Genomic DNA, 26,402 nt, shown 5'->3' on the forward strand with positions numbered 1-26,402 from the left:
TCCAACTTGGGAGATTGCAGCCTTGAGCTAGAAGGCCCACAGAGGCCAGTCCAGAGGCAGGCACCAGGCCTGAGCTCAGGTGACTCCCTCCAAGTCGCCATGGCTGTCCCAGCCTGCTCCTGTGCTCTTATGGACATCAGGTCAATGCTAGCTCTATATGACGTCCCCACTCCATCACTGAGGCAAGGGGACAGACGAGATCCTCCCACCTAATGTCCATATCACCCTTCCACAAAGGCTCTGGGCTGACTCACAGGAGGCCGCCAAAGGAGCCCAAGGATCTGCTTTCCACACAAGAGCAAACACCTACAAGTCCTGCCAGCCTCTAGAGACAGGACCAGGATGGCAGGCCCACACAGGGAGCCGGGAACTGTGCCCACCCCAATGCCCCAGCCAGAGGAGCCAGAGTGCAGGGGCCACCCCAGCCCAGCCCCGCAAGATGGGTCAGGCCATCTCTCTGCCTGGGAAATTCATTTCTACAGAACAGAACAAGCACAAGCATTTCAGAAATCCTTTTATTAACAAATTATGTAAAACAATTACAACTAGCAAGTTTAAAACAATCAAAAGTAAATTTTTTGAAAACTCTGTTAAAAATGTGTGAGAATGACCAAAGCCTGTACCCTCCTCTTACCATCAAATGTAAAACCTAGGTCTTGGCACGATGAGGTTTAAAGGACATGAGCACACACACACACACACAGTGGACCCCACACACCAATGGGGCATCAGGACAGCAATGACTGAACAGGGGCTGGAGTGCCAAGTGTGCCTCATGGCCGGGCCCAGGCCACAGCAGACCGCCTGCCTGCTCCTCCAGCACAGCCCTATGGGGCAGGGACTGCCAGGCCCCTCCAATCCCACAACACTTCAGGCTCATGCGAGCCCTGGCTGGTAAATGTGGTGTGCCCGTCCTATGCTCTGCTGCTTCCCAGACGAAGAGTCAGGCTCCCGGAGACAGAAGTGGAGCAGCAGAAACTTCATGAGGCACCAATGGGAAGCAGAGGTTCAGGTTACATTGACTCGTTCAACCCTCTTTTCAGAATAAAGTTAAATATTCAGAGGACCACGTGACAGTGGCTAAAGTGACAATTCTCATAGACTTTAAACGTGTAGGACTCCAAGAAAAAGTCTAGAGGGATTTTTCTCACCAGGTGAAAAGAGCATGGAAAACAAAAACAGAGTATTTTTTTTTTGCACTGATGGGACTGTGCTCAGCTGAAAATGCATGACCTTACGCAAGGCTGGAGGCCTCCCTCCTTACCAGGTCAGCCTCGTGGGCAAGCAGCAGGCGGGTGTGCTGAGCCCTGAGGGCCGCCATGGTCAGGGCAGGGACTACAGGCACCAGATTCAAGGCCGCTATCTACGTTTAAAGAGAGGAGAAAGACAGTGTTTTCATACAGGTTTGCTTTTATTTCCACACTCAGCCCGTTGAGAGAACCTGGCACAACCTGAATGGCACCAGGACACTGTGGAGTGCTGCCTCCCTGTTGCGTCCTGGACACAGCCACACTGGCCCACGCACACGGGACAGACAAGTCCTTGAGGGGAGACGGCTCGGCTGTGCACCTCAGGAGGCCGAGGGGCCACTGTGGCAGTGCACGAGAGTGTGAGTAACAAACACTGGTGGCGTGATTTTAAAAACCCCAAACAAGAAAAAATTTAAAGTAGTGCCTTCCATCCTCCCCTGCGGTGGAGACCAGGGGTTAAAGGCACAGTAATGTGTGGAAGATGGGGGAGTCCGGGAGCACAGTCTAGAGCAAGAAAAAGCACAGGTGAGAATTCAGGCATTGTGCAGGCTTCTCGCAGGACAACCTGGTTCCAGCACAAGACGTGGGGACACTGCAAAAAGGAAGCAAGTGTTCAGTCTCTGCTCCATGCCTTGACAACAGGAGGCATGTTAGCAACAACGACCGCCGATGATGCCCCCAGACCATCTCAGAAGGCAAAAGAAAACCCCAAGCTCTGCTTCAACCTGATGCCCAAGGTGAATAGGAGCAGACGCCCCGGGGGAGCAGCCTCAACAGCAGATAGTTTATCTGAGGAGCTGTCATGCTCACCCGCTGGCCGCCCTGGGCACGATGGCTCTGGGTCCTCCTCGAGCGCTTACTGAGAAGTGTGAGTGCCCAGCCTTGCCGGACTGGCTTCTGAAGGCTCTCGTCTCTGCTGGGCACACCAAGGCCCTCTCACAGCCAAATGCCCAGAGATGGTTCGCAGCCAGCCTCCGTCCTCCCCCCAGCCCTGTGTCTTAGCCACACTCAAACCCCACTTGCTAGGTGCTTTGCTACTTTCGGAGAAAAGCTCCAGCTCTGACAGCCTGGGTGTGCACCGGACCCTCTGTGACTCCCACACAAGGGTCATATGGACCCCAATGCCATGAATCTGGGGGTTTCCTCACTCAAGGGACAACACAACAGGGGAGAGAGAATACCCACTAGGGTACTGCTCATCCCTGTCTGAAGAGGCCTTACCCCTGTGCTTAGGTCACTCCTGATTTCCCAGGGGGATGATCTCCTCAGTGACGAAGAACTCGATGGTCTCCTCTTCCCAGTCCTCCACGTTGCTGTCCAGCTCGTCGGTGTCCACGCCTGCAAGTAGGGGAGGAGGTAATGGGGTGTGTGCACACACATGCACACCCACCCACCCTCGTCAGCTGAGAGCCCAGAGTGATCACAGTAAGGTGCCCCGTGGGCGTGAACCTGCAACCATGGGAAACTCTGTGCTCTGACAATTTAAGGGTCTTTATGACACTTAACTGGAAAACTCACATAACAGGGGAGAAACACATTTTCACAGAGACGTATTCTAATATGCACATCCTCAGCTAACAGTTACCTCCTCGCAATTCCAGACGTTCACTCTTCTGCTCCATGTAGAGCTCCTGGGCCATTTTCCGGTATTTTCGGAAATCTTCCATCATGGTGCGTCTCCTCTCCACCAGTTCCTGAGCATGGAGTTGGGGAAAGTCATGGGGATGACAGGCCCCTCTCCACCACGGGGAGGGCCATGGCCAACAGTAATGCCTGCTGCAATGGCTGCCGTGAGGACCCCTCTATTCACAGAGGCTTTCAGGTCAGGACTGGAAGGACGTGCTCTCTTCCATCCCCTCAACTCAGGACCAATCCCTCCCGCATCTGGATGGCCAGCCACCCAGAGGTGCAGTAGGGTCCCACTAGTCTGTGTGCACGGCAGCAACACAGCAAGCACCTGCAGCAGATGAGCAACCCCCACGCAGACACTGCCATCCCCTCAGGCCTGATGCTGGCCCTTCCCTCAGTCGTGGGAGGAGGCTAACCTTTGAGGCTTTGGATTGGCTCAGACGATCCTTCTGTTCAAAGATCTTGGAGTATTTCTTCAGATCCTTTTTAATTTGCTGAAACAAAAACAAAGATGAGCCACCCAGAATTTAAACATTCAAAGCAAGAACCACAAATGAGAAGTTCCACATTCCCTTGACCCCAAGGGACCCTAGACCTTTATCTGATCCTGGCTCAGGAGCGTGGGGGGCCGAGGTCTCCACAGGAGCTGGCAAAAGCGGTCCTTGTTGTTCTTCTGCAGGAGGCGTCCTTGGAAAGTCCACAGCCAGTAAGCGTTGTCCACCTGCAAGAGGGCAGAGGCGCAAGCACTGCTCAGTGCCCTGAGTCATGGCAAGATGCAAGGCTCCAGGCACCTGTACCCTCACAGCACCAACCAAAACAAGCATCTCCTCCCGGTAGTCTGAGGGCCAACACCTGACAGTGCTGTAGGTATCTGGAAGAGACCTAAACACAAATATCTGCTTCCCAAGCCTGCATGCAGCAGGGGGAATGTAGTCCTTAAACCCAACAGGAAGACACCGTGCACCGTGCAAATAGCAGCAAGGACGGGCTCCCATAGCACGGGCTCTTTACTGGCCTGCAACCGGGAGCTCAAGCCAGAATATACACTAACTATGCCATGTAACACACCGTTTAGCTCAACTGACATCTTTTCCATGGTGACACTTTCCCAAAGAAGCAGGATCTGAATTTACATGCTGGTGTGATCCTGTTGCAGACCAGCACTTTAGTAGGAGTGTGTGGCATCTGACAAGAGCTCAACATTCTAAGAGATTTCAGCAACAGGCAGCACCCAAACACGTGCAGACATGCTCAGGAACAATCAGTGTGCTATTGCCAACATACAGATCATTCAAGATGCTGTGTTCAGTGGGGTTTGCTGAGCCTGAGCTGCTCTACATTCCTACGTCCTTACACAGAACTGCCCAAGCTTGAGCTCTCGGGTGCACAAGCTGGTTCAGGATCAGCTCAGGATCTTGATCAGCGAGAAACAGTCACTAAACGTAAAAGAGGACTGGCAGAGCAGTGGGCAAGGGAGCACCGCTGCAGACACACCAGCACATGCACACACAGAACGGGCTTTGTACACACGCTCTCGCGCTTATAGAACATGGCAATTCTTAAGTTTTTCAGATACGGACATTTGAGATTAAAGAAACATATACACACAGGTGTTCACAGCCTTTCAGGAGCCCTGAAGGTAGTGGCCCTCCTCTGGTGGCTATGTGCTGCTCAGTCACCCAGCAAAGCCAACTAACAAGGACCACATGCCAGGCAGAGCCACAGAAAAGGCCCCTGGCCACACAATGCTGTGCCCTGGCAGCAAAAACAAGAAAGGAAGGGGTAATAAGTACTGGGAAAATCCAGAGTGGGCAGGCTGAGTGGCGTCCCGTGGCAGAAGCACCATGCGCACAGGAACTACATTCCAAGCAGAAGAGATATACAGAGGCCATGTATGGTCAGGCCACACAAGCGGAGGGAGCCACAGAGAGTCTACTGAGCCGGGCACCTGATAAAGGGGGTCCAAATCGCAACCTTCATGAGGATGAAATAAAGAGTGTGGATGGCAAAGCACATCCTCCTTCTGCCTCCATCCAAGCCAGAGAGGCCAGTGAGGGAGTGAGTGCTCAATGGTGGGTGGGGGAGAAACTATACCATGAAGAGGTCCCAGGCCCCGGCACAGAGGAAAGGGGCCTGGGCACAGGCTGCCGTTGGCCTAAGACATGCTCCGACTTAGTAAAGAGATACCAAGTAATGCCAACCAAGTCATGAAGAACTGGCTGTCTCACGTGCGCTGCTGAAGGGCTTTCTAATATTTTATTTATGAGAAAGACAGAGAGAGAGAGAGAGAGGCAGAGACACAGGCAGAGGGAGAAGCAGGCTCCATGTGGGGAGCCTGACGTGGGAGTCGATCCCAGGACTCCAGGATCCAGGATCAGGATCAGGATCAGGATCAGGATCACTTCACCCCTGGGCTGAAGGTGGTGCTAAACTGCTGTGCCACCCAAGGAATCCCCTCAAGGGCTTTTTGAAGCAGCTGGGCAGGGCAGCAAAGAACTAACAGATCACCAGCAGTGCCCACCCCAAGGAGACCCAGGAGAAGAGGTGACACCAGGCCTATCACAGCCAAGTCTCACACTGCACCCAGGCTACACAGGACCCCATACCTTATGGCTCCACCAGGACACAGAGGTGACAACGTAGCGTCCAGTAGGGTCCCACTCCACGTCAGAGGCCATGTAGTGCTCTGCAATGTTCATGACTGTACAGTCCGAGGTGTCAACAAAAGCCAAGGCACCATTCATACTGGGGAGACAGAGCATGGTCAGCATGCACAAAGAACCCCATCTATGCACACACCATCATGGTATCCTGCTACTTCAAGGCTCTAGGGTGGGCTTGGGAGCCTCGGGCATTCCTTGCCTGCTAACTCATCATTAAGGAGGAAGTGATCCAGGACCCCTCTCTCTCCTAAGATTGTTGGGAATGGAGACATGGAAAGGATACGTGGTAGAACCATGAGTGTGTGGAGTAGTTTTCATTGCAATTACCTGAGGCCAAACCTCTAAAACACAGTAAGCATCACCCATAAAGTCAGGAAAGCGAACCATTGCGTGTTCTGTTAACACACAGGCAGACACAGGATCTTCATACCCCACACGCTGCTGAGATGGCAGGAGAGCAAGGAGCACAGGAGGGTTAGCACTGCCACAACTCATGGTCACACTGCACAGAGACTGGCTCATAGCCATCTGCTTAAACAGCCTTCCCACAAGAGAACCAGAGTCACTGCCCTCCAGAAAAAGGTCTTGCTCAACCATGAGGAAACCACAACATTCACACGTCTTCAGGGCACAGACTGAAAACACTTGCAAAGGATGGCTTACGTTGACCTGGTTTTGGCCTAAACTCCCATCCAAAAAAACACCTGTGTCGGTCCTTCCATGCAAGAACACTCAGTGTGGAGGAACCTCCGTGACTCGCGGGGCCCCAGTCAGGGCCTGCGCAGTGGCCCAAAGAGCGTTGCTGACAATGAGCAGATGGCACCAGGCAGCAGAAACCCACCTCCTTAGGCCAGCCAACACGACAAACTGTCCCTGGGGGCTCCAGAAGATGGTATTTGCCTGCTGCTTATCAAACATTTCTGAAAACAAAGAGAATGTCCGTTAAGTCTTTATAAAGTGCTGAAGCCGGGATGCGGCCAAGACTGTGCCCTGTGCGTGTCTACATGCGTGCGCCAGACCCACCTGCTGCCTGTGAAAACGACTGTGGAAAACCCATGGTCTGAGTACATGTTAAGTTGTGAACTACGCTTCAAGAAAAATGAGAGAGCAGGAAATTCTTTTAAACTATGCTACCATTTATAGCAACATTTCACGTTCAAAACCATCTGTTTCCCAGGGAAGCTCGACAGAAATCACTGTAAACAGTCACGAGATCTCTATGTGAGGGCGAGTCACCCACAACCCCGACCAAGTACAGAGACATGAGACCCAAAACCCCAAGATCTATTCTTCCAGTGACTCAAACACCTTTTTCAAACTTTGGAGTCCTAAACGTTTGAAAACCATCTCTCCCTCTGTCCTACGAGGACCCTGAGGAGCCCCCCTGGAGAGTGGACACTTAACGCTTAGGCTTAAGTCCACAGGTCTCCACTTGAGAATACAAAGTAAACCCCCCAGCCTGATGTGGGCCTGCAGAGGATCCGTGGATGGGCCGAGGGGGACAGAGAGCTGTGGAAAAGTGGCACAATTGGCAGGCAGGATTCTGAGATTACATTGAAGGAGAAAATTCTTAATATGTCCGTGAATCACCACAGACGTGTTAGCAGGACACATGTGGTCATCCCTTCAAGGCGGATGACACAGAGCAATCAGGGGTGGAAGGCACTTCTACACCATTTACAAAACCGCTTTCTAATCAGAGACCAGTATGGTGGCCTGTTATGGCCCCTCTTTCCTCTTAAGTCACAGGGAATGGATACTGCAGTTTTGTGACAGCCAGCCTGTCTCCCACAAACACCGTTGAGCTCCTGGCATTCCCTCAGGATAAGCTCAGCACCCAAGCTGTCAGGTACAGGGACACACTTACCATCCTTCCCACAAGGAAGCCATGCACAAAGGGCCCAAGGTGGCACAACCGTGTCCATCACCTCAGTCCCCACATGACAGAAATGCTACGGCTCAGTGAGGACCTATTTCACGCTGAGCTCTGTGGGAAGGACCCAGGATGCCCTGGAAGAGCCACTGCGGGCAGGAGGTCAGTGCTCACAAGCCCTGCCCCGCTAGGGGAGGCCAAGGAACAAGAGGAGCCCCCCTTGCAGGCAGAGCAGAGCACAGTGGGGACATGGGGTCCCCAGCCCAGAGACAATAACTGTGGCTGCAAGAGGGCAAGTGCCTCCTCTCAGAAACCCCCTGTGAAGGGCCCAGCAGCAGCTCCCCAAGATCACTGCCGGGGTGGCCACCATGAGGAAAGCCAGAGCTCAGGGGCCCTCTTGGCTGTCCTGAGGCCCTATCCATCCGTTGTCTTGTGCGCCCCTCAACAGGGTGAGGCTACTTACTGATAAGCTCAATCTTCCCGTTGTTCTTCACGTGGTAGAAGGAAACGGATATCCGAGGAGCCTCCCCATGCAACACGGCAAACTTACTCCCGTTCGGCTCCCAGGCGAAGGCGATGATGGTTTCTGTAATCACCAGAGAGTAAGCCTGTTTGGTTGTTTAACAAAGTTAACTATTGTCCCTGATCAAACATTCCTGGCACAGCCTTCACTACTCAACCAGAGGAACGCCCCAAATTCTTAAATTCATTAAAACAACACAGTGGGCCTAGGAACAAAGGTGCAGGACTTGCGTGAGACCACCCGGGCCCAACAGGAACACAGCTGCAGGGTGCCCCGCTTGTTGGTGCTCGCCACTGTGCTCAGTATAGGGCTCCTCAGCCCCCCAGCAGCTAGCAGGATAGGTGGCCAGGCTTGACCGTCGCTCAGTCTCTTCTCCCCCTCCCCATTGTCCTCCTCTCCCTTGCAAAACAGAATACACAACTAAAACACGAAACACAACCAATGACACAGACTCCACTTCCCACCTAGAAGTGGCAGCACAGCACCCTATCAGTTTTCAGAGACCCAGAATAAAGCTCTCGTCAACCGAGAACTTGTCACAGGAAAAGCCCTTCTGTGGCTGGCCACTGAAAGCGTCCTGAAAACCCATTCCCCGCACATGATCTTAGGGGGAAACTGGCCAGGACCACTGCTCCTCTGGCAAGGCAGATCGGGTGAGGGTATGAAGGGGGTATGGGCCATGTCACATGGCGGCCAAAAGGGCCAGAGGGAAACTTGAACCAAGAGGGGGGTGTTTAGGCCTGGGAGGCAGATGGCACACATGGTCAGGGCCACAGCCACCCGCTCAGGCAGGAGTACAGAGCGCCCCAGCTGCACCCCAGGACCACCAACCACGAGGGACCCCATGGGACTTGCCTTTCATTTCCACCACGTCGACTGGTACCTGTTTTTCCCTCATTCGGAAAATTTCAAAATTTGTAACAACGCCCTGTTCAGGAGAGAAAATGAGGGAATGAAATGGTGGAAACTGAAAGCATGAAGGAACTGTCCCATGAAAACAATATAATAGCATGAAAAACATTTACATGGCTGGTAAAGATGTGCAAACATATCTACGTGATGGAAATCAACCCAGCAGGATCAAGCAAGCACCCTGCACCACCAGAGACACCCACAGGTGCAGTCCTTGCAGGGTCCCCTTCCAGCCTGCCCACCACATTCCTAACAGAGAGGCTCAGGGCTCTGCCCTGCAGCTTGTCTACAAAACTGGTGCCCTCAAGATGCCTAGGTGGCTCAGTGGCTGAGCATCTGCCTTTGGCTCAGGGTGTGATCCCGGGGTCTGGAGATCAAGTCCCACATTGGGCTCCCTATAAGAAGCCTGCTTCTCCCTCTGCCTATCTTATGAATAAATAAATAAAATCTTTAAAAAAAGAAAAAACTAAACCGTGGTGCCCTCGAGAGCAAGATAGGGGAGAAATAATTTCAAAACAGCAGATGCCCTGCAGTGGCTCTTCCAAACACTGGTGTTTAATAAAAACCAAGATTCGGGACACCTGGGTAGCTCAGCGGTTGAGCATCTGCCTTTGGCTCAAGATGTGATGCTGGGGTCTGGGATCAAGTCCCACATCAGGCTCCTTGTGGGGAGCCTGCTTCTCCCTCTGCCTGGGTCTCTGCCACTCAGTCACTCTCACGAATAAATAAAATCTTAAAAAAAAAAAAAGAAACCAGGATGCTGCATCATCTAAGACAGCCAAAAGGTGAAAATGACATGCAGGTCCACCCACAAGCGACTACACCCAGGCTGGGGCAGCCACCCAGTAGAGTGCTGCTCAGCCCTGATGTGGAATGAGGTGCAGACACCTGCCACAGCCTGGATGAGCCCGAAAATGTGCTCAGTGAGGGAAGCCAGCCACCAAAAGCCACACACTATGCCTACATTCCCACCAAATCTCCCAGACAAACCCACACAGAAAGAAGGCAGAGTAGTGGGTGTCAGGAGCCAAGGGGAGTGTAGTGCTGGGGAGCTGATGGGTGTGGAGAAAAGTTTCTCTTTTCGGGTGATAAAAACGCTCTAGAATGAAGATTGTGCAGAGGGCCACTCAGGTCAGTGAAAGTATCATAAACCCATGTGGACAGGTGACCCACCCCTTGTGACCTAAAGGTGACAAGAGCTCCAGGTAGGACAGGCCAGCTAACTGCCTTCGGTAACCAGCCGGTCTCCAGGTGACCCAGAAACTCAAACAATTAATCCGTTAACACTTTTCAAGCAGGAGACCAGCATGGAGCTGGAAGGAGTGGCATCCACTCACCTGGGTTCCCTTGGGAGTCCTATCCACTTTAACACACAAGTAATCTCCATTTTTCTGCCAATGTAGCTTGCAGTCCACGACATTGAACAAATTCCTAACCCTGATTTCTTGTCTAGTAGGGAGCTGCATCAGGGTCACCCTGGCCGGGATATCTTTGTCCTCAGGCACCCAAAAAGCTATGATGTTACCACCAGGAGACCAAGAGAAGTCCCTGCAGAACAAAGGAAATAGTGTTAGCAAGGACTGACTGAGATGCTGACAGAAAGCACAGCAAGGAACAAGCTCATCGGCTGGAAACAAGCTCTGTGCTGGCGCTTTGCCACCACACGGCAACAGCCAGCCTTCCTGGAGAGCTCTGCCCATCTGGACCCCCACCACCCAGGGCATCAGTATGCCCACTCTGCCAGCGAAGAGAGACAGTGGGGCTCCCCACTGCCCCGGGCAAACACCCCTGAAGCCCTACCAGGCTCCCAGCCGCCACACTGGGCAGCTGTGGGGTGAACAGACTGAACTGAGGCTGCTGGACTCCAATGGATGCCTGGCACTCACTATGGCACTAAGGGAAAACCACAGCTCGGGGGTGTGAGAGGATCTGGAAGTAGGAGGACACTGCCCTCTGCCATGCAGCTGCCTAGAAGCTAGGTGCCCTCGTGGACCATCCATGAGCTCACACATGCAACAACTACCTCTACTGTGACGCTGACTGAGAGCCAAGTCCTGCTTTAGTTTGTATCAAAAACCACCATCGTACCAAAAAACATCAACACAAAAGGAGTCAGAACCACTGGTGTCCCTGCACTACTGGCACTTCTCTGCAGACAAGCCATCCTCAGTGTTCACGTAAGCAAGTGTGCCTGCCTTGGGCCATCACACCACCCCATGGCCAGCAGAGTATACATGAAACCTTTCCTCTAAGGGGAGACCTTCCTCCTCCCCCATGCCTACCCCCTGCCTCGCCCTCCCCAAGGACAGCAGCCATGGCTCAGGTCCCAAGGCAAGAACAGGAAACAAGGCAGAGCCAAAAGCCTGTGGCTTCACCAAGGACCTACATGCAGGATGGGCAACTGTGGGCCATGAGGCCGGCAAAGTCACGGAGCCCAACAAGCAGGCCCGTGGCTACAGTGCCACTCCTGAGGCCAAAGCATCTGTATGGCGTTTGCTTCAGTGGACTAAGAGCAAAGCACTAAGGGAGGGAGCACTAGTACCTACTGCCCACCTATAAGAACATTCACTTACTTTATGCCAGAGATCTTCAAGCTTTTCTTGTCCAAAAGGCCCATAGACTACAGAAAAACAAGGGTTACAACTGAGTTAAATCATGCCATCTCCATAACACATGTGAATTTTCACAAAAGGGAAAGAGGCAACTCTGGAATGAGCCCACCAAGTAAACCTAGCAGGGGCACACAGCAAGGAAACAACTCATCCATGGCAGCAGAACACCCGTCTCCCCCTATCCCAGACCGCCGGCAGCACAAGTGGGGGGCACTTTGGAGGACAGAACCCAGGGAGCAGCCACGGGAGAGGGGAGCTGAGCTTCTCTCGTGCTGCACACAGAAAGCTGCTCTTCTCTTCTCTTCCCTTCGCCCATGAAACAAGGGAAGCACTGCGTCTCCCGCAGCTCCCACCAGGCCAGGCCACCACTCAGGAAACCATGTCACTTACGGGAGTTTCATAGATGCTAAGAGTGTCGAGGGTCATTCTGGCAAAAAATTTACCATCATGGCTCCACCTGAAGAGAAGAAAAGTGCCAGGCACTGTCATGGAAAGAAAAGGCTGTGACAGGCGCACCATGGGCTGTCGCTTGTTTGTTTACTCACTTAAAGATAGGCCAATGGGCTGAGCTCTCGCAGTGAAAACCCCTCTTCTTCTGCCCGGTCAAGATGTCCCAAATGATGATGGCCTGAGGGTCATCCTGAGTGCCCATCAGGGGGCTGAATGTCACCAGGTATCTGTAATAAAAAAGATGCTGTCTACAATCCTGTCCACTGCCCCACTTCTCTTCCCCAAGTGTCCCACCGGGTGCAAATAAGGTGAGCAGCACCTGCACCCACCATGCCTCCGCTCTGGACAGCAAAAGGCCCTGGTAAGGCTGCCTGAATAAGCAGCCGCCTCTGTCTCCAAATCCCAGCTGCCGGGCAATGCTCTCCCACTAGAACCCGCTCCAACCACAGAACAGACCATCCCCAAGGCACACAGTCACTCCAAGGGCCCCCTTAAAGTGTTTCTCCACAAAATCAGGACCACAAAAGACCCAACAGATTCCAAACCGAAGTCTGTTTATGAGCTCTAAAAGGCATGGCATACAAATTCTACTTGATTTTCATCAACCTTTACTTAGGATAAGAAAAGAAACAGAACAGCTACATGTGTTTCAAAACCCCACATACATCCAGCACAACTTCTGTGTCTCAGGCTTCTCAGTTACCTGACACTAGCTTGTCTACACCCAGGGCACACGTTCACGTTGCTTACACACAATGCCACCACCTAAACCAGGTGCTCTCTCAGAACAGGAGGCAGGAAAGGTAGAAACAAACTCCAGGAGAAAAAACAGCGAATGGCCTTGTCCGGGTGCCCACGGGGGCCTCCTGTTCCTTTTCTCATCCTAACGATAAGGCCTGTATCACCTCCCTGCACAAGTTTTAGGAAGCTCCCTATACGGACCTACCCCGAACACCTACATAGAAGTGAGATAAACATGCTGAACTACGGTTTCTTCATGGAAACGCCTCGATTTGATAATTAACTGAAAAATAAACTTTTCACACTAATTGTAGGACCAAAGCACGCACTTGCTCCCAACGCAATGTTTCCCGTGTGAGGCACCTTGTAGAATCCCAGGGATGCGACAATGAGGAAGACGGTCCAGGTGCGGCCCTTCAGTGGACAGAGCTCTATACACACGAGTTACAGCCGCAGACATACATCTGGGATACAGGTGGACCAATGCCTGCCAGACCGGGGGCTCCTCCCCACACACCATCTGAGCCAGAGCTCAGGAGTCTCCCATGAATCTGGTTCTAGCAAGCTGCTGCAGGGAGCAGCTCAAGTATTGGGAGCCAAGTGCTTGTGAATTCTTGAGTCCGCCAAGAACAACACATGCCAGAAAAACTAAAGTTTTTTTTATCAAAACTTCTATCAAAAGTTCTTTAGTTTTACCAAAACTCTTGAACGTCCATCATGTAAAACTCACTTTTTTTTTTAAAGATTTTATTTATTTATTCATGAAAGACACAGGAAGAGACAGAGGCAGAGGCAAAGGGAGAAGCAGGCTCCATGCAGGGAGCCTGACATGGGACTTGATCCCGGGTCTCCAGGATCAGACCCCGGGCTGAAGGTGGCGCTAAACCGCTGAGCCACCCGGGCTGCCCAAAACTTATGGTTTATGGGAAAACACAAGGAGGGAGGGAACCAGTTCTGTGATGCCCTGAGGAAGGATTGGGCACACCCCCTGGGGCCCATCTTCCTCACAAGCCACCATGAAACACAACACAGGAAGGGCAGGCAGCAAAGGGTGACAGGCAGATCTGGGTTTGAACAACTAGCCACAAATGACAGTGACCAGGGGACAGTTGGGGAACCAGAGTGCACGTGGACATTAGACGATGCTGAGGGAGCCAGTCAGGGCTGCTGAGTGGGGGCAAAGAACACACAGAATACACACCCACACCTGCAGCGATGCCTACCTTCCTAGAGACTTGTCACATATGCAAAACTCCCAGAATAGTTTTGAAATAAACATGGCAAAATAAAAAATCGTCAGAGCAAAATATTTAGGATGTAGTTACTAAAGTCCCCTAATTTTTAAGGTGTCAGAAAAATTTTATACCAAAAAACTCAAAAGCAGGCGTGCCTGGGTGGCTCAGTTGGTTAAGTGTCTGCCTCCAGCCTAGGTCATGATCTCAGGGTCCTGTGATCAAGCTCCACATTGGGCTCCCTGCTGCAGGTAGTGTGCTTTTCTTTTTCACTCTGCCCCTCCCCCCAACCCATGCTCACTCTTTCTCTCAAATAAATAAAGACCCTTAAAAAAATACATAAAAAAGAAACTCAAAAGTAGAGCAGGTACAGGTAAGCCACGTTTCAGGAGCCCAGAGATACCAGGGCCAGGGCCTGAGTTCCTGATGAACTCACAACGTGTGGCAGAAGGCTGAATTGCTCTGGACAGCAGGGAACCTGACAGGGAAGGCTCAGCGACAGCCCAGAGCAGGGGGCACAAAGCAGCAGTCGGGGAGGGCATTCGGACTAAAGCCATAGGTAGATAGGACAAAAAACACTGCCTGGCCGTGGGAATGTTCCTTCCCAGCTCCTGGTCTGCACCTGCTCCCACAAACCTCTGCTCCATTACACATGAGGAAATGCCACTCACAATGAGATTATAGGCACAATACACAACCCTGGACTAGATCTAGAACTGAAGGAGCAGATGTTTTACAAAGGATATTACTGGATCAAGGGAAATATGGGAGCAAGGTAGCACATAAGTAAAAAGTAGTAGATCGATGTTCAATCTCCTTAAGTCTGACCGGCACCAGGGACAGGTTAAGGGTATTCCCTGCCGCTAGAAATGCATACGGTGGGTGAGGGGTGGGAGACACGGGGACATGATGCTTCTGCTCACTCCCAATGGCTTAGGAGAAAATCCTGTGTGTCTACGTGGAGAAACAATAAAGCACACCCAATGATGTGCTAACCAAGGAACACTGGTAAAGAGCTCCTTTTACTCTTGCTGCAATCCTTCAACTCAGTTTGAAATTACTGCAAGATATAAGGTTTACAATCAGGTGCAGGGCCCAGCACAAAGGAAGAGAATGGGCTCCGCCCGCCTTTCCTAACCGCTTACCTTTCACAAGGTGAGAAGTCAATGAGCTGAACCCCTTGGTGGCTGAATCTCTGGATTTGTTTGAATTTCTCTCCCCCCCAGAGAGCAATGCCTCGCTGATGGAAAGTGGCCAGGTAAGTGCCCTTAGGAGACCAGCGCACGTATGTCTCTGTCCATCTCTGCAGGAAAGGTCAGAGCTGGTGTTAACAGGACCACAAAAAGCCAGCACAAAGACTTCTTCTGTAAAGAACCGACTCCTCAGACTCCGAACTGGAAATTACAAAAAGCCTCTTCACGTCTCGTGGCTTATTTCAAAGCCAAAAGAATGAACAATGTTGCTCTCAGAAATGTGATAGGAAAGACATGACACTTCCCCTGCCCTGGTACCCAGGTTCCCAGTTACAGAAACACAGAGTAAATAATCCCCACATGGCAGCAAGTACCCACCGCCCTCTCTTCGATAGAGACAGGGTCCTTCACGTCGTTCCAGAATATTGAAGTACGGTCCCCACTCTCAAATATGACACTGTACTGATCTCTGCATTCTGCCTCTTCGAGCCAGTAACGTAAATTCCCCTGGAAAAAGAACCAAAGGCAAGGGACAGAGTATGTCTCATCACCGTTCACCCAAGAAGCCATATTCCTGCCTGATGCCCCTGGAGACCTGACCGACTCAGGGCAGCAGCTGCCAATGCCTGAGGCGCTCACCCCCGCAAGCCACGGGGCTACCTAGCCTTTCTTTCAAGCACATATAGACTCCATTAACGTACCAAGTCTTTGAAAGGTTGTTTCTCTGGAATATCCCACTCATCACTGATGGTCATATACCTAGAATAAAGGAAACACTAATGAGAAACATGCGCACAACTACAAGGGGTGGTAGCAACACTGGGAGTTCTGAGCCACAGGCAGTGTGGGGCGGCCCCTTGCCCACTGGGGTGGTGGTGGGAATAATGGGCGAGGGATCCTTGTGGTGAGGGTGCTACTGGTCAGGATTGCCAGGGGAGGGGATGGAAAACATTCCCACAGTGGTTTGCCTGGGGACAGGGCTACCAGGAAGGCGCCCCACACCGCCCCAGAGGTGCTAAGCCTCTCATGTCCGGTGAAGATCCGGATCATAACCAGGCCAGAACTTACTTGTCAAAGTCTGTGAACAGGTTGACTCTGAACGTGTGCTGCTTGTCCAGCTTGTAGCCATCAGCATTTTTCACAGCATCCAAGGCGTGGGCAGGAGATGCGTATTCCAGGAATGTATACCTGAATCAAGACAAGACCATTTTGCACAACTTCAGACTCTAAGACTGGGCAGGCCATGCTCAACACACCAAGACCCGTCCACGTTACTGTAAGCACCATCAAGGCCAGTGACCCATCTACCACATCCCCAAGAGTCAACTCACGAGAGCACAGGGCTTCCCTAAACACAAACGAAATCCTAACAGAAGATCCAAAGTCTTTCAGGCCACAATCACAAGTTACACAAGTTAATTAAAATGTTTACCATGTAACAGTTTCACAGATGTACACCTGTCAAATTTATGAGATTATACACTTTAAGACTAAGCAACTGTATTATACAGCAAATTTCAAATAAAGCTATTAAAAATCTTGAGACCATGCACAGTCTAATATTGTGCATTAAGAGCAAAATTATAAAGGGCAACTCTCTCAGGTCTCCTCATTCTTCAGAAGCCTTGTATTATCAGCTTACTATTGCTCAATAAACTCTGCTTTGCTACAAATAAAAATAAATTTTACAAACTTTAAAAGAATAAAAGCAAAATTATGGGGGCTCCTGGGTGACAGAGTTAAGTGTCAATCTTTGTTTCAGCTCAGGTCCTGATCTCAGGATCATGAGATCAAGCTCTGTGTCGGGCTCTGCGCACTCAGCACAGTCTGCTTGGGACTCTTTCTCCTCCCTCTGCCCCTCCCCACCAAATAAATAAATGAATTCCTCATGGAAAGTAAAATTTTAAAGGCTTTCAGTGAGTGCTTCATAACAAAACATACAAGACAAGCAACTGCTGGTCAAAAAGAGATTATCCTTCAGGATAACAATGTATCCTACAATGTATCCTTTCTACATTGTTTCTGAAATAGAAAAGGCAAGGAGCATAACCTGTATTTGGCAGTTAAAAAAAAAAAAAAAAAAGATTTCTTTAAATCTGAGGTAGTTCCAAAATCTGAATTTAAAAAGTCTAAGTTTTATCATCTTCTCATTCCTGCCTTGTACTCTGAGGCCAGTGTCACATGAAATTCTAATGGAGAATTCTGACAAGCTTGTAGAGCAGCAAACAGAACTCGTTCTGTGGGCTGAGTGAAAACGGCTGAGAATCACCCAAACATAATTTGACATTGTCTACTTGGACTACACATGGGCATTTTAAGCAAGCCAATTCCATTCCAAGTGTATAGCAAGGAAAGGCTCACACCTCTTCTAAAGGGGATGGGTCCAAGACTGTCCCTAACTGCAAAATGCTAAATGTCAACTGACAGAACTGCTGATTATACAACAGAATAGCACAGCCCTGAAAATGAAGGAGCTACAATCACTTTTATAATACAGAACCTCACATTAAATTTAAAAAGTGAATTCTAGGACTCGTACCTCATGCTACCATTTTTAATAGTTGCACCATTTTAGGTTAACAGTAGAAAAAAAGTTGCTAATTAAGCAGTGACACACTGCTTTCACCTAAACTGTAAGAAGTATCCCCATTTCAGAGATATGAATGAGGAGGAAAAAGAATCTTAGAATCAATAAAATACCATATGTAAAATTTTCCTGAAATTTTGTCAGCTTCCAATCTGTTGGTCCCCTTTATTCAGGATGTATCTTGTATCAGTTACTACTCTGATGGCAGAAGATTTAAATTCCAAGCTCTGATTTCTTAAGAATTTAGCAGCCAACTCACAATACCCAAATTCAGGATCACCTACATCTCCTCCTGCCTGTGGAGCTCTCAGCTGAGGGAGGCAGAATGAACAGAGGCAGACGTGCCAGGTGAGGGTGCACCGTGTGTGTGTGTGTGTGTGTGTGTGTGTGTGTGTCCACAGGGACCCCAGTGCCACCTGGTTGCCACCAAAGGGTGTCAGGGACCAATACCACTCACCCTTTTGTCTTTCCATCCTCCTCTGGATAAAAATCATTTGTGATTTTCCCAAACTTGGAAAAGATCTTATGGATGACATTTTTGAGCTTCTCCAGGCGGTCGGGTCCCACCTGAGGAACGTTGTCGACTACAATCACCGAGTCGATCCCGTCGGCCTCCTGGGGCCGGTCCTTGAGAATGTCTCCCAGCAGTTCTGTACAGGTGAAAGATTTGACAAATTACTTTTTTTTGTCCAAGCAAAACATTAATACGGTTAGCACGCTAAAGAAATTCCGAAGAAGTAAAAAGTGAATAAGCACTTTCACTATGAACAAAAGATCATGACCCTGAACTGACTCAAAATTTAAACTTGAAAAAGTTAGGAAGATTTTAACTCTTCATGCTCCCTTTGTCCATCAATATGTCCATTCATTCCTGAAAATAATGGAAGATTTTAAATGATTTTTTCTTTTTATGCAGAATGCCAACAAAGAGAACAGCTTTTCTCAGGGAAAGCAGGGTGGGGGCTTTCTGACCCACCCTGAATGCAGACCCACCCTGAATGCAAACCCACCAGCAGGCACTTTCTTCCCATTCAGGTTAAGACAAAACAAACAACTCTTTATGTAAAATAGCCTCAGCCTAGTAAGAAGAGGAGATTAGAGAATCCACAGGTTCCTGAGAGCAAATGGCAAAGGGACCTGGGATCCCTGGGATTCCATGAGATGCCTCAGGATGCTGGAGAGGCACCAGCCATTCAGATAGTAAGTCCACAAATGTTTAGGACTGTGCTCAAGACACATTAAGCAGTACATGTTAACCACTATTTTCATAACTACATTCAAAAATTGAAAACTTAAACAACAACAAAACCCCAAACTAAAAACGTATTGTTCACATCACCTACTTTAAAAATTAAAATTTTAGGGATACCTGAATGGCTCAGCGGTTTAGTGCCTGCCTTCCGCCCAAGACATGGTCCTGAACTTCTGGGATAGAGTCTTACATCAGGCTCCCTGCATGGAGCCTGCTTCTCTCTGCCTATGTCTCTGCCTCTCATGAATAAATAAATAAAATCTTAAAAAAAAATTAAAATTTCAGTATTCAACATCTTAAGTACGCAAACATCTTAGATTTCCTTCATTTGCATAAGGTGAATGGCTAGGTAAGAGAAAGAAAAGAACAAGTGTGGAAGGACCAGGAAAAGCAGCTCTTGGGGAGCAGATCACAGGTGTGAGAATGGACATGGTACAGTCTGTCCAGAAGATTCAAAGCCACCTGGGTGCTGCCTACTGCTGTCTACCTCAGGCCTGCTGCTGGAGACGGACATTCAGAGGTCAAATGAGTTACCAGAGAACATTTAATATAAATTCTGCACAAATCCTTAACCTAATTAGTTGCTAGTCTAGAAAGCTATAAAGTTACAAAGAGCACTGGCTGCATTAGGAGCTCAAACCGATCAAAGATGCTGTCAGAGCCACTGACAGATGAAGCTACAGCAGTACATACAGCCCAAAGGAGAAACAGCTGAGGAATGTGGTGGCTTTTACTTGTGTACCTGCATGTCCTAGAACTCAATTATTACTCCAAGTTCTGAATTCTATTCAAGAATTTCAACATGTTATCCAGGATACGTGCCCATAACTATTCCTTCCTATATGTCATTCTAAGTTAATATGTACTTTCTCTACTTTTGTACTGGAAAGTTCCCATACAAAAAAGGTCAAAAAAATTTTTCAAAGTTGAAAAAAGTCTTTTAATTTCAAGAAGCAAGCTATTACAAACTATCTAATTAATTCCAACACTTTCATGAATATTAAAAGCATTACTGTAAAAAAAAAAAAAAAAAGCAATTGCCTCTCAAATTCCAAAGAGTCTAAAATTGAGAGCAAAGAGAAAAAATGAAGAGGCTCTAACTAAAGTCACAGCGATAAGAGACATCTTCACCACTGAGGCTAGAGTCAGCTCCTTGAGTCGTTTTTAAAGTTCACTTAACATACAATTAAATGGCCTGTTTAGCCTGATCTGAATTTACAAGGTTTACAATAATAAGCTCAGCTTTTATATAAACTGTGGACTCCTTCTCACAATCTTTAAGTGTCTCATTTATGAGAATGTGCCCATGTACAGTATGGGAGTAAGAGCAGCAACCGCAAAATGGAGAGAGATCCTTCATCGTCACCAGCCCGTGTATCTGGTCACTCCTGCCCAATGGATTCCCAACCTGCCTCCGAGAGAAACAAAGAAGCAATTCTCAAAACTAAATGCCAAATGTAAAGATAAATAATACTTGATAGGGCCCAAAAGAAAATATCTTGAGATAAAAACTTTATCTTGGGTGCCCGGGTGGCTGAGCCGTTTAAGCATCTGCCTTCAGCTCAAGTCATGATCTCAAGGTCCTGGGATCCCACCTGCATAGGGCTCCCTGCTCAACAGGGAGGTGGGGGTGGGGGTGGGGGTGGGGGTGGTATGGTGTTGGTTGTATCTGCTTCTCCCTGCTTGCTCACACCCTCTCAAATAAATAACAAAATCTTAAAAAAAAAAAAAAAAAAAAAAAAAAAAAAAAAAAAAAAACCTTTGTCATGTACTTGTCTGGCTGAGCATCAAAGGCAGCTGAAAATTTAAACAGATGACCTTGGGAACAATGCAACTGAGTTACAGTATAGCGTCTCAGAATTAGGAGTCAGGATGATCTCACTGGAGTATGCTGGCACCTCAAGAGGGTTCTTCATGAGACCCAGTCTGCTTTCAAAAGAACCCATCCGGGATCCCTGGGTGGCGCAGCGGTTTGGTGCCTGCCTTTGGCCCAGGGCGCGATCCTGGAGACCCGGGATCAAATCCCACGTCAGGCTCCCGGTGCATGGAGCCTGCTTCTCCCTCTGCCTATGTCTCTGCCTCTCTCTCTCTGACTATCATAAATAAAAAAAATAAAAAATAAAAAAATAAAAAAAATAAAAAGAACCCACCCATACCTTCTGCATCTCACTCTGACCCCGCAGGGCAGTTCTCATTAAACACAAAACATACTTGGGATCCTGACCCCAACCAGTTGGCCATGTGCCCAGTGTTAGTTCCCCAAGACCAGGAGCCTCTCAGGTCACTCTGACCAAAGCAACAGGATCCCAACACCCTCCTGGTGGTCACCTGGCCTGGCTGGCTTGTGCCCACATAAGTGTCCTGACAACTGTCACACAGCCCAGTTCTAGAAATAATTCATGTGGCAGAAAACTTGTGCTCAAACAATTGCTCTTAAAAAAAAAAAAAAACAACTATAGGGGCAGCCCCGGTGGCTCAGTGGTTTAGCGCCTGCCTTCGGCCCGGGGCGTGATCCTGGAGTCCAGGATCGAGTCCCACATCAGGCTCCCTGCCTGGAGCCTGCTTCTCCCTCTGCCTGTGTCTCTGCCTCTCTGTCTCTGAGTAAATAAATAAAATCTTAAAAACAAACAAACAAACAAAACTACAGAGCAAACACTCAGGGGCTCAAAATGGACTTTCAACCGAAATCTTTGATTTTAAAATATAAGAAAAACTGTAGTAAAAATGACTGCGGGTGCCAGCAACACTGTATCCTAGTAAATTCTTAGGCACCTACCCTGACCTACCCCAGCAGGAGCAGCACATCTTCTCACAGGAAGGGGACTGCAGCTAGACCATTGGCCCAAAGATCTCCTGGCTCTGCAGCCTTTCCTGCTGTTCAAGCTATGCTGTCTCTTAGAACAGTGACAATAACATGTAGCTCTTTAATACTACGTCTAAATTAAAAGAAAACAATGCTGTCAGTTCCCTAAGTTTTCTTTCTCGTTTTACTTGACATTCTTTGATTGCGACAGTCTCAGGGTTATCGGATACATCTCAAAAAAAAAGAAAAAAAGAAAAGAGAGTATCCTAACATGACACCTTCTTTTCTTGGCACAGCCTTAGCCAGGTTACTGACGTCGCATCCTTGCTATTTTACTATTACGTAAAGGAACCTGCTGTTGTGCTTGAAAGAGTTCAAATGGCTAAAAACAAAACATAAACAGTAACGAATGGGATTAACCAGAAGTCATTGAGGGGAACAAAGCTCTCAGGCCAGAAGCGGACGGACACCTGTAAACTGAATCAAGGTTTAAAAAAAAAAAAAAGTGCAAAGCAAGCTACAGGGAATGCCACCGGATCCCGGGGGGACCAACTTCAACAGCGGGATGGGGGTGTGCGCACAGCCTGAGAGGGGCCCTAGCAGAGGCTTCCGTGGAGCGGACTCAAGGACCCCGGCTCGGCCAGCACCTGTTGGAAGGGACAGCAGCGCATCAACCCCACGGCGCGTCCACGCGGCACCGCCTGCGGGTCCCCCTGGGCGCCGGCCTGCAGACGAGGCTGCCACCCGAGGCCGTGCGGCTTGTGGAGGCCCCGCTCTGCTCGCCCCGAACTGGCCTCGGCTCCAGCTCGCCCTCCAGTCCCTGGCCCCAGGGCTCGCGGGGGCGCCCAGGTGGCCGGCCCTCCCCGCCCTCCCCCGCCTTGTTTTGGAGAAAACAGACGAGGAGACGCAGGCGCGCCCAGAAGGCCATCCCCACGGCGGGACGACCAGTGCGGCGCGGGGACGCCCTCCGCCCTCCGCCCTCCGCCCCCAGCCCCGCGCCGCCTCACCTTCCTCGCTCACGTCGTCCACGAAGTCCTCGGGGTCGCTGAAGGAGGGCTCGTCCGCGCCGCCGTCCTCCCCGCCCGCCCCCTCGGACCGGGCCTCGGCCGCCGCGTCCCCGGCCTGCTCCGCCGGGGCCTCGCCCGCAGCCGGGGCGGGGGCTGGGGGCTCCTCGGGCGGCGGCGAGGGCGCGCCCGGGGCGGAGGCCGCCCTCTCCTCCGCGGCGGCCGCGGGCTCGGCCGGCTCGTCGGGCTCCGGCCCGGCCTCGTCGTCCTCGCCGCTCGCCGCCTCCTGCGCGCCGGGCCCCGGGGGCCGCGGCGGCTCCTCCCCCGGCGGCGGCTCAGCGGCCGGCTGCTGCTGCACGGGCTCGGCCCGCTGCTCGGCCGCCTCGGGCGCCGCCACGTTCTCCGCGTCCTGCATGGGCCCGCCGCTGCCTCCTCGCCCGTCCGCGCCGCGCTTCCGACTCTCCCAGGCCGCCCCGCGCGCCGCCTGCCGCCGGGCCATGTGCGTGCGGCGGGCCGGCCCACGCGGCTCGCGGAGGGGGCGCGCCCACGCCCCGAAGCTCCCGGCGCGCCTCGGCGGGCCCGGGGCCCGAAGGCGTGCCCACTGCCGACCGCCGCAGCGCGCCCATGACCAGCGCGAGCTCAGCGCCCGGAACCACCCGCTGGGCTGGATCCGCACACGCCCCGCAGCCAGAGCCCCCCCCCCCGGCCGCGGCCACCGGATGGTTCAGCCCAACATGGCAGCCAGCCCCGGCCTCCTCCCGGCGGGCACCGCGCCGAGGGACCAAACCATTGGGTGACGCCGAGGGAGGCACGAGGACGCGCGGCTCAGGAGCTTTAACTGCACGAACGCAGAACTCCAAAGTATGTACTAGAAAAAGATGCAAGTTCGACGAACGCCCTTGACTGTGACATCTGAGCCTTTCGTCAGACACGTGTTTCTCTTACAGGGGTCAGTTCCCCCTCTCCGTGTCGGCTTTTAGGCTCGTCCACTGACTGGGCAAAGGATGGACGATTCCAAAACGTAAAAGCAAACTCGTGGCGACTCAGAGCTGGCCCGCACTACTGGAAAGATGACTGCCTAGCGCGTTATCAAAATGAAGCAGAGTGGCTTGGCTCACTTATGCCCGAGAGCACGGCGGCAACGGTAATCCCGCCCCCCCCCCTGCCGACGGGCACCGTGGTTCGGCCTGCGAAGGCCTCCGCCCTCAGACGCGGGGGCGCGGGTGTCACGTGTGCAGGCGGGGCGGGGCCTGCCGCCGTGGGGGCGGGGCCTGCCGCCGCAGGGTGGGTCCTACCGGTTCTGGTCCACTGCGGCGGGAGGGGCCGCTCCGCGCGGGTGTCCTGTGAGGCCCTAGAAAGACCGCGATGGGGGCGGGCGGGGGTCGATGTGTCCCGGGGGCCCTCCACTGCGCAGGGAAAGCGGCCAGAGCTACCTGGAATGGCAGGTGTACTTTCCCTCCGTTGGGAGCACACGTGGCTGGTTTTACACAGAGGGTCCTGGGGTTGCCTGACACTGGCTTCGGGTCCTCGCCCTCCTGCCCCTGGCCGCATGGCCTCTCTGCCTCAGTTTCCCCGTCTGCGCAGGCAGACTGGTTCCCGCCAGAGGTCAGAGTTCGCCCACTTCCTGGCTGCACCTGCAGTTATCACCCATCACTGGGTCTGCAAGCCCTTGTCTTGCAGAAAGGGCTGAGGATGGCAGACCCACCCGCACAGAGCAAGTATTTCGCGGAGAAGCTTGTAAACAACTGACCTGAACCTGGCAGCTGGAGGGGCTGTAGAGAAGGCTCTGAGGTGTGCATGGGGGCCATGGAGGGCTGGCTGCTCCTTACTGCTTCCCCATCCGAGGTGGGGCTGGAACTCATGACCCCAAGATCAAGAGTCCCATGTTCTTCAGACTGAGCCAAGCAGGCGCCCCTAGCTTTGTCATGCCCTTCAACCCTGGTCGTGTGAATGTCCTCCAATGCACAACCACCTATGTATGCTTTTAGAAGACATCTCTGGTGTTGTAGAGAGCGCCCCCCAGACCGTCCACCATCCACCACCCCCAGAGGCCCGTCCTGACCCTGTTAGGGGCCTGAGCAGAGTGGACGCTGTTGGGGGTGCAGCGGTGAGCAAGGAATGCCTGATTCTGGCCATCCCAGAATTACAGTGTTAAGGGACACAATGTTCAGGAATCAAAGTGTCCCAGAAGTGGCCACAAGTGTTCTTATGTGACAGGTTCATAAATGCCAAGCTAAAACCCGGTCCCCTGCAGTGCAGGTGCGCTTTGTCACCCTGAAGAATAGGACATGGCGCAAGTGACACTGTGCCCCCTCCAAATCTAGATCCTAAATATGATAAAGGCTGTCACTTCTCTCAGGTCACTGGCTTGGAAAGAAGCTAGCCACCGTGTGCTCAGGACACTCAAGCAATCTGTGGCAGGGCCCCAGTCAGGAGGCGCTGACCTCCCCAGCTGATGTCACCGGGTAGTCAGACAGGAAAAGTGGACGTGGACCCCAGCCCCTGTCCACGTCCTGGGAGGCCTCAAGAAATCAGACCTGCTCGCACCTTGACCCTGGACATCCAGGCTCCAGAACTGTGAGACCTAGATTTCTGCTGTTCAAACATCTGCTCCTGGATATTCTGTGATGGCAGCCCTAGCAGACAAGCACGATTCGCAAATACGTTAGGTACCCAGAGAAAAAGCTAGAAGGAGACGTGTGACCTGAAAACAGGCTCTGATGAGATAAGTCGGTTGAAGATGTTGATCAAAGAAAAGTGATCACCATAGAATGGAGGTGGCAGGTTTGTCACTGTTCCCTGTAAAGTTCTTTCAACTTTTCTTTTTTTTTTTCTTTCAACTTTTCTATGTGTTTGTAAATTTTATAGTAAACAATTGGGGAGAACTGAGGAGCCAGCTTCAAGTGTTCCCCCCTCTGGGACCATTCTAGCTTCTAAAGAATAAAAAAAAGCCGTGTATGATCTCAGGTGAATATCATAGAGCATCCTGTCATTATTCTGAAAATAAATGAAAGACTCAAGCAAAAAGTAATTAGTCTTGCCTTTATTTTTCCTTATTACAAGGTATGATAGTTGACTCTATCGAGAATTTTAGCTAATAAAAAAAAGAATTTTAGCTAATAAGGGACATCTGGGTGACTCAGCAGTTGAACGTGTCTGTCTTTGGCTCATGGCGTGATTCCGGGGTCCTGGGATCGAGTCCCACATTGGGATCCCCACAAGGAGCCTGCTTCTCCCTCTCCCTGTGTCCCTGCCTCTCTCTCTGTATCTTTCATGAATAAATAAAATTTAAAAATTAAAAAAAAGAATTTCAGCTAAAAAATGCAAAAGGATGAGTAAAACTAAAGAAGCAACCTTTGTGACCCTTATAAAATAACAATGTTTGCTGGGAGAGAGTAGGGAGTCTGTCCTGGGAGGGACCAGGGTCCAAATTTCAACAGCCGGTCTGAAGGCTATAATTCTCCCTCCACACACTGCTTTAGTTATATCCCACATTATTACGTTGTGTTTTCTGTTGAAAATGGTTTCTAATTTCTATTATGATTTCTTCTCAGACCCACGGTTTATTTGGAAAAGTGTCACTGATTTCCAGGTATTTGAGGATTTTCCAGGTATGTTTCCAGAATCAGTTTCTCGTGTAATTACATGGTGACCAGACACCATACTTTGTACAATGTC

At 50.9% G+C, this 26,402-nt stretch overlaps 1 protein-coding gene and 1 long non-coding RNA gene across 2 annotated transcripts; one reads left to right on the forward strand and one right to left on the reverse strand.

Annotated features, from left to right (window-relative positions):
• Positions 1 to 501: 501 nt before the first annotated feature.
• On the reverse strand, positions 502 to 23,204 carry EIF3B (eukaryotic translation initiation factor 3 subunit B). Its single transcript, XM_025416076.3, has 19 exons — positions 22,728 to 23,204; positions 18,123 to 18,315; positions 16,147 to 16,266; positions 15,780 to 15,837; positions 15,457 to 15,585; positions 15,031 to 15,188; positions 12,008 to 12,139; positions 11,853 to 11,919; positions 11,424 to 11,470; positions 10,188 to 10,398; positions 8,794 to 8,866; positions 7,879 to 8,001; positions 6,384 to 6,462; positions 5,486 to 5,624; positions 3,475 to 3,600; positions 3,296 to 3,373; positions 2,836 to 2,944; positions 2,472 to 2,588; positions 502 to 1,842 (listed from the first exon to the last, which is right to left on the reverse strand). The coding sequence occupies exons 1-18, from the start codon at positions 23,137 to 23,139 to the stop codon at positions 2,485 to 2,487; spliced, it is 2,358 nt and encodes a 785-aa protein (XP_025271861.1). The 5' UTR covers positions 23,140 to 23,204; the 3' UTR covers positions 502 to 1,842; positions 2,472 to 2,484.
• Positions 23,205 to 23,251: 47 nt separating this feature from the next.
• Positions 23,252 to 25,701, forward strand: LOC112640196 (uncharacterized). Its single transcript, XR_004816666.2, has 2 exons — positions 23,252 to 23,868; positions 25,084 to 25,701. It is a non-coding gene; the product is annotated as an uncharacterized LOC112640196 (long non-coding RNA).
• Positions 25,702 to 26,402: the final 701 nt, after the last annotated feature.

Source organism: Canis lupus, chromosome 6, assembly GCF_003254725.2.
Source record: "Canis lupus dingo isolate Sandy chromosome 6, ASM325472v2, whole genome shotgun sequence".
Taxonomy (NCBI): domain Eukaryota; kingdom Metazoa; phylum Chordata; class Mammalia; order Carnivora; family Canidae; genus Canis; species Canis lupus.

What these genes read in the sequence shown, in the direction of transcription:
- EIF3B (XM_025416076.3), bottom strand. Translation starts at nt 23,139, where the DNA reads ATGCAGGACGCGGAGAACGTGGCGGCGCCCGAGGCGGCCGAGCAGCGG. An exon ending in AACAACCTTTCAAAGACTTG is followed by an intron (nt 15,586 to 15,779) that starts GTACGTTAATGG and finishes TTCTTTTTCCAG; the next exon opens with GGGAATTTACGTTACTGGCT. An exon ending in GTGTTGGCTGGCCTAAGGAG is followed by an intron (nt 5,625 to 6,383) that starts GTGGGTTTCTGC and finishes CTGTCTCCCCAG; the next exon opens with TATGAATGGTGCCTTGGCTT.